Source organism: Homarus americanus, unplaced genomic scaffold (genome assembly GCF_018991925.1).
Source record: "Homarus americanus isolate GMGI-L3 unplaced genomic scaffold, GMGI_Hamer_2.0 scaffold51021, whole genome shotgun sequence".
Taxonomy (NCBI): Eukaryota; Metazoa; Arthropoda; class Malacostraca; order Decapoda; family Nephropidae; genus Homarus; species Homarus americanus.
Genome location: NW_024714349.1, coordinates 37,501 through 45,000, shown reverse-complemented (window position 1 = coordinate 45,000; position 7,500 = coordinate 37,501). Strand labels below are relative to the sequence as shown.

Below are 7,500 nucleotides of genomic sequence, written 5' to 3'. Positions count from 1 at the left end.
ACCCCAGGATTCATTATCCGTTCTCGTAAGTTAAGTCATGAATAGCTGTATTTTTTTTTTATTTAACTTGACAATAAACCTCGAAGGAACTAAAGGTTAATAGCGATATTATTATAAATTAAACACAAAAAATTACTGTAGAAATGTTTTAGGCCTGTCAGGTAACTACACGTCACATGTTGTCGTAACTTATCTAATAAATGACCAATAACACGAAGGCCTTACATGAAGCAACAGGAAGTTACACAAAAACACAAGAGATAAATAAGTACGCAATTCGCTATAAGTGTACGCTATATGTGTTGTTATGTAAGTGCTGTACGTGTAATGCAAGTGAATAAAGCCCCCCGCCACCCCGTCCTCCCAAAAATCTAATTGTATATTTTCAATTTTTGGACGATTGGAATTTATATCAAACAAGTCGACAAGTGTTTAGAACATTATTATTTTTTTTTTTTACGGATGATGAGTTTTGAAGTATATAATTTACTAAGAATATTTATAAACCTTAGTATACAGGAATTATTGGAACCTTTGTTACTTCTAGGACAAGTGGTTTGGTTCCTTGAATCCTGCTGAAAACGTGATGTAGATATAGACTGAAGATAATGCTATAATATCCTGATACTTACAGTTCCATACATCTAAAATTGTCACTAAATTTGCCTTATCCTAAACTTTATCCTAAACTTTATCCTAAACTTTATCCTAAACTTTACTCTCAATTTCTTTTAAAATTTAGACAAATGGGTTCCTTGACTCTTATTGTTTATCTCACACTTGCCTCGCTTCTTGCTTCAATAACAACCAACATCTCAGACGAACATCCTCGTCGACGCACCACCAGGAATGTTGCTCACTGGATAACCATAACAACTCGTGCAAGTTTTTCCCCAATCACAGGATCCTGTGAGCACTACCCGGGACAAAAAGGAGAACCGACCCGACCCCCCAAAAACCCGCCACAGGATATGCGGTTATTTGTACAGCTCGTCACGTAGGTCTTCCCATAACGCCGTAATGACATGTGAGCCGCGCTGACCACAGGAAGCGTCTCAGCAGGTCAGGTCGCGGTGGGAGGGTTGAGGGCAGGCTAAATACTTCTTCGTGAGGCTGAGTCCTCCACACCGGGGTGGTCATGGAGACCTTCGGACAGGTGAGGGAGGTGAGAAACCTATTATCTATTAAGTGAGGGAAGGTAGAGATGGTAGCTTTGGGTGTGAGAGAAGAAAGAGATATCTCATTTACCTGGAAGAGAGATAAAGCTTCCCTAACAGGGTAGTGAGGGAGGAAGGCTGCCTGCGTGTTCAATGAAGAACACGAGGAAAGTCTTCGTTCGTTGTAAGTGTACGTTGTAAGTGCTGTTATGTAAGAACGTGTAATGCAGCCTACTTGTTAGAGAGGTGAAGAACTCCAGTGTTTGGTTCAAGAGAGGCAGGAACCTCCCTGTTATGTAAGGCAGCCTCTTGCTGGAGGCTGTAGGTCCTCCATGTTAGGCAGGCAATCCTCACTCTTTGGCCACGAGTAACAAACACTGCTGCTCACACTCCTTCACCGCCTACACTATTCCCACACGAAAACAATCAAATAAAGTTAGGACTGTAGGCGTGGCCGTAAGAGAGGTGTAGGACTCCTGCGGAGGTCCTGCACCCAGAAGGGCACAGGAAGTAGGGGTGGGGCGGCTGACCTTACCTCTGGCAGAATGACCCTTCTCACACACGGCCCTCAGCCTCCTTCACACCTCCACCTGTGTTTGGCAGGGTAGTGGTGGGTGTCTCAGCCTCCCTCACACCTCCACCTGTGTTTGGCAGGGTAGTGGGTGGGTGTCTCAGCCTCCCTCACACCTCCACCTGTGTTTGGCAGGGGTGGTGGGTGGGTGCCTCAGCCTCCCTCACACCTCCACCTGTGTTTGGCAGGGTAGTGGGTGGGTGTCTCAGCCTCCTTCACCTCCACCTGTGTTTGGCAGGGTAGTGGGTGGGTGTCTCAGCCTCCCTCACCTCCACCTGTGTTTGGCAGGGATAGTGGGTGGGTGCCTCAGCCTCCCTCACCTCCACCTGTGTTTGCAGGGGTAGTGGTGGGTGCCTCAGCCTCCCTCACACCTCCACCTGTGTTTGGCAGGGTAGTGGGTGGGTGCCTCAGCCCCTCCTCACACCTCCACCTGTGTTTGGGGTAGTGGGTGGGTGCTCCCCTCCACCTCCACCTGTGTTTGGGGTGGTGGTGCCTCAGCCTCCTTCACACCTCCACCTGTGTTTGGCAGGGAGTGTGGGTGCCCCAGCCCCTCACACCTCCACCTGTGTTTGGCAGGGTAGGGTGGGTGCCTCAGCCTCCCTCACACCTCCACCTGTGTTTGGCAGGGCAGTGGTGGGTGCCTCAGCCTCCCACACCCACCTGTGTTTGGCAGGGTAGTGGGTGGGTGTCTCAGCCTCCCTCACACCTCACCTGTGTTTGGCAGGGAGTGGTGGGGTGCCTCACTCCCCTCACACCTCCACCTGTGTTTGGCAGGGTAGTGGGTGGGTGCCTCAGCCCCCCACACCTCCACCTGTGTTTGGCAGGGTAGTGGGGGGGTGCCTCAGCCTCCCTCACACCTCCACCTGTGTTTGGCAGGGTAGTGGGGTGGTGCCTCAGCCTCCCTCACACCTCCACCTGTGTTTGGCAGGGTAGTGGGTGGGTGCCTCAGCCTCCCTCACACCTCCACCTGTGTTTGGCAGGGTAGTGGGTGGGTGGCTCAGCCTCCTCACACCTCCACCTGTGTTTGGCAGGGTAGTGGTGGGTGCCTCAGCCTCCCTCACACCTCCACCTGTGCTTGCAGGGAGTGGGTGGGTGTCTCTCAGCCTCCCTCACACCTCCACCTGTGTTTGGCAGGGTAGTGGTGGGTGCCTCACCCCCTCACACCCCTCCACCTGTGTTTGGCAGGGAGGGTGGGTGCCTCAGCCTCCCTCACACCTCCACCTGTGTTTGGCAGGGTAGTGGTGGGTGCCTCAGCCTCCCTCACACCTCCACCTGTGTTTGGCAGGGTAGTGGGTGGGGCCTCAGCCTCCCTCACACCTCCACCTGTGCTTGGCAGGGTAGGGTGGGTCAGCCTCCTCACACCTCCACCTGTGTTTGGCGGGGTAGTGGTGTCTCAGCCTCCCTCACACCTCCACCTGTGCTTGGCAGGGTAGTGGTGGGTGCCTCAGCCTCACACCTCCACCAGTGTTTGCAGGGTAGTGGTGGGGGCCTCAGCCTCCTCACACCTCCACCTGTGTTTGGCAGGGGTAGTGGGTGGGTGCCTCAGCCTCCCTCACACCCTCCACCTGTGTTTGGCAGGGTAGTGGGGTGGGTCACCTCACACCTCCACCTGTGTTTGGCAGGTAGTGGGTGGGTGCCTCAGCCTCCCTCACACCTCCACCTGTGTTCTGGGTGGGGGTAGTGGGGTGGTGCCCCAGCCTCCTCACACCTCCACCTGTTTGCAGGGCAGTGGTGGGGTGCCTCAGCCTCCCTCACACCTCCACCTGTGTTTGCAGGGTAGTGGTGGTGTCTCAGCCTCCCCGCCCCTCCTCCTCCTGTGTTTGGCAGGGAGTGGTGGTCTCAGCCTCCTCACACCTCCACCTGTGGGCAGGGTAGTGGTGGGTGCCTCAGCCTCCCCACACCTCCACCTGGTTTGGCAGGCAGTGGTGGTGCCTCAGCCTCCCCCACACCTCCACCTGTGTTTGGCAAGGTAGTGGGTGGGTGTCTCAGCCCTCACACCTCCACCTGTGTTTGGCAGGGAAGGGGTGGGTGCCCCAGCCTCACACCTCCACCTGTGTTTGGCAGGGTAGTGGGTGGGTGCCCAGCCTCCTCACACCTCCACCTGTGTTTGGCAGGGTAGTGGTAACCTCAGCCTCCCTCACACCTCCACCTGTGTTTGGCAGGGTAGTGGGTGGTGTCTCAGCCTCCCTCACACCCACCTGTGTTTGCAGGGTAGTGGGTGGGTGCCTCAGCCTCCTCACACTCCACCTGTGTTTGGCAGGGTAGTGGGTGGTGGCTGAGCCTCCCTCACACCTCCACCTGTGTTTGGCAGGGTAGTGGGTGGGTGCCTCAGCCTCCCTCACACCTCCACCTGTGTTTGGCAGGGTAGTGGGTGGGTCAGCCTCCTCACACCTCCACCTGTGTTTGGCAGGGTAGTGGGTGGGTGCCTCAGCCTCCCTCACACCTCCACCTGTGTTTGGCAGGGTAGTGGTGGGTGCCTCAGCCTCCTCACACCTCCACCTGTGTTTGGCAGGTAGGTGGGTGCCTCAGCCTCCCTCACACCTCCACCTGTGTTTGGCAGGGTAGTGGTGGATGTCTCAGCCTCCCTCGCCCTCCTCCTGTGTTTGGCAGGGTAGTGGTGGGTGTCTCAGCCTCCCTCACACCTCCACCTGTGTTGGCAGGGTAGTGGTGGGTGCCTCAGCCTCCCTCACACCTCCTCCACCTGTGTTTGGCAGGGTGGTGGGTGCCTCAGCCTCCTCACACCTCCACCTGTGTTTGGCAAGGTAGTGGGTGGTGTCCAGCCTCCCTCACACCTCCACCCTGTGTTTGGCAGGAAGTGGGTGGGTGCCTCAGCCTCCTCACACCTCCACCTGTGTTTGGCAGGGTAGTGGGTGGGTGCCTCAGCCTCCCCACACCTCCACCTGTGTTTGGCAGGGTAGTGGTGGGAACCTCAGCCTCCCCACACCTCCACCTGTGTTTGGCAGGGTAGTGGGTGGGTGTCTCAGCCTCACACCTCCACCTGTGTTTGGCAGGGGTAGTGGGTGGGTGCCTCAGCCTCCTCACACCTCCACCTGTGTTTGGCAGGGTAGTGGGGTGGGTGGCTGCCTCCCTCACACCTCCACCTGTGTTTGGCAGGGTAGTGGGTGGGTGCCTCAGCCTCCCTCACACCTCCACCTGTGTTTGGCAGGGTAGTGGGTGGGTCAGCCTCCCTCACACCTCCACCTGTGTTTGGCAGGGTAGGGAGGCCCCAGCCTCCCTCACACCTCCACCTGTGTTTGGCAGGGTAGGGTGGGTGCCTCAGCCTCCCTCACACCTCCACCTGTGTTTGGCAGGGTAGTGGGTGGGGTGCCTCAGCCTCCCTCACACCTCCACCTGTGTTTGGCAGGGTAGTGGGTGGGTGCCTCAGCCTCCTCACACCTCCACCTGTGTTTGGCAGGGTAGTGGGTGGGTCAGCCTCCCTCACACCTCCACCTGTGTTTGGCTGGGTAGTGGGTGGTGCTCAGCCTCCTCACACCTCCACCTGTGTTGGCAGGGTAGTGGTGGTGCCTCAGCCTCCCTCACACCTCCACCTGTGTTTGGCAGGGTAGTGGGTGGGTGCCTCAGCCTCCCTCACACCCTCCACCTGTGTTTGGCAGGGTAGTGGGTGGGTGCCTCAGCCTCCCCACACCTCCACCTGTGTTTGGCAGGGTAGTGGGTGGGTGTCTCAGCCTCCCCACACCTCCACCTGTGTTTGGCAGGGTAGTGGTGGGGTGTCTCAGCCTCCCTCACACCTCCACCTGTGTTTGGCAGGGTAGTGGGTGGGTGCCCCAGCTGACTCCCTGAATGAAGGATGACCTCGATGGGTGAGTGGAAGATAGATGAAGCCTCTCGGTTACCTGTACTACAATTACCTACGGGCCTGGAGGTTGATTATTTAAATATCTGTTAGTTGAGAAGTTGAGAGGTTTATCTCCCCTTTTTCTCTTCTCTCTCTCTCTCTCTCTCTCCCAGTAACACAATAGACCAATATTTTCTTTGTATGTTTAAGGTGTGGTGGTAGTTTTTGCCTCTAACAACACCCATACAAAAGAACTCTTAATGATAGCTCTACTAAACAATGGTTATAGAGGAACATTTGGCCAACGTATGATATCAAAAAGGATAATTCTTGTTCTTATATGACAAAAAATAATATGATATGACACTATTTATGCAGATTTTGTTGCTAGGACTTGACCTGTATAGGGAAGTTTTTGACATGTTTAGGGGAAAAAAACAGGTAAATAGATAATCCCTGGCATGATACGACACACCGTGACCGACCCGGGGTGCAGAGAGATCCGAATCGAGTTACCTTTTTACGTATGGTCGAAATCCCAAGTTTTTTGTCGTGAGGATGATCCCTGGCGGTGTGTGTGTGTGTGTGTGTGTGTGTGTGTGTCTCCCCAGGGGCTGATCTTTCCGCCCGGGGGTGCCACAGGGCTCCTGGAGTGGTCATTACTGGCCCTCAGGTGCCAGCCACGGAGGGTCATTATGCTCGCCTCATTTCCATAAAACGTGTTGCTGGACTCCATGAGAACGGCCTGGAAACCTGCACCTGTGAGTCGCCTGAGAGAGAGAGAGAGAGAGAGAGAGAGAGAGAGAGAGCAGTGTAATGATGCTTTTGTTGTTGTTTCTATATAAAGTGAGGCAGACTTACTTCATCTAGGCTCATAGGAAGAACTTATAGCATCCATCTACTGGAGGGACAAACAAGTACCAAATTAATCACAAACACCTGAATTAATTTGTTTACGGAATGGGAATTAATAGATAAAAACAATTAGATAAACCTGATTTTTCCTCTTTTTTTTTCATTATTTCTACATTTATTCATATAATCTACTTCCTCTTCTTTTTCTAACTTGTTTGGCCTCTGAACATGTTAGATAATCACCCCTTGTTCACACTCATCTGAACAATGAATCACTCGGTTGAACATTAAACTAACACCTTAAGTATGATGAACATTAATGAACAAACAACATAATGATAAAAATAATGACTTGAACACCTGTCTACTAACAACAGGTGAACTAATTAAGACGACACAAAGGTAATTAAATGCCGTATGAAATTGACTGAAAAATCCACATTGTGTTGATTTGATGGTTGAGTGGATGAGTTGATGGTTGACTGGATGAGTTGATGGTTGACTGGATGAGTTGATGGTTGACTGGATGAGTTGATGGTTGACTGGATGAGTTGATGGTTGACTGGATGAGTTGATGGTTGAGTGGATGAGTTGATGGTTGACTGGATGAGTTGATGGTTGAGTGGATGAGTTGATGGTTGAGTGATGATTTGATGGTTGACTGGATGAGTTGATGGTTGAGTGGATGATTTGATGGTTGAGTGGATGATTTGATGGTTGACTGGATGAGTTGATGGTTGAGTGAATGATTTGATGGTTGACTGGATGAGTTGATGGTTGAGTGGATGAGTTGATGGTTGACTGGATGAGTTGATGGTTGAGTGGATGAGTTGATGGTTGACTGGATGAGTTGATGGTTGACTGGATGAGTTGATGGTTGACTGGATGAGTTGATGGTTGACTGGATGAGTTGATGGTTGACTGGAGTTGATGGTTGACTGGATGAGTTGACGGTTGACTGGATGAGTTGATGGTTGACTGGATGAGTTGATGGTTGACTGGATGAGTTGATGGTTGACTGGATGAGTTGATGGTTGACTGGATGAGTTGATGGTTGACTGGATGAGTTGATGGTTGACTGATGAGTTGACGGTTGACTGGATGAGTTGATGGTTGACTGG

The 7,500-nt window shown here is 52.8% G+C and overlaps 1 protein-coding gene across 1 annotated transcript in view; it reads right to left on the bottom strand.

Moving 5' to 3' along the window:
- LOC121878635 (uncharacterized serine-rich protein C215.13-like) overlaps positions 1 to 7,500 on the bottom strand; it is a 12,853-nt gene that overhangs the window by 3,495 nt on the left and 1,858 nt on the right. The window contains exon 3 of the mRNA XM_042384963.1: positions 6,820 to 7,500. This exon is cut by the window's right edge and continues 306 nt beyond it. Within this exon, the coding sequence (XP_042240897.1) occupies positions 6,820 to 7,500 (681 nt within the window). The remainder of the gene's footprint in view (positions 1 to 6,819) is intronic.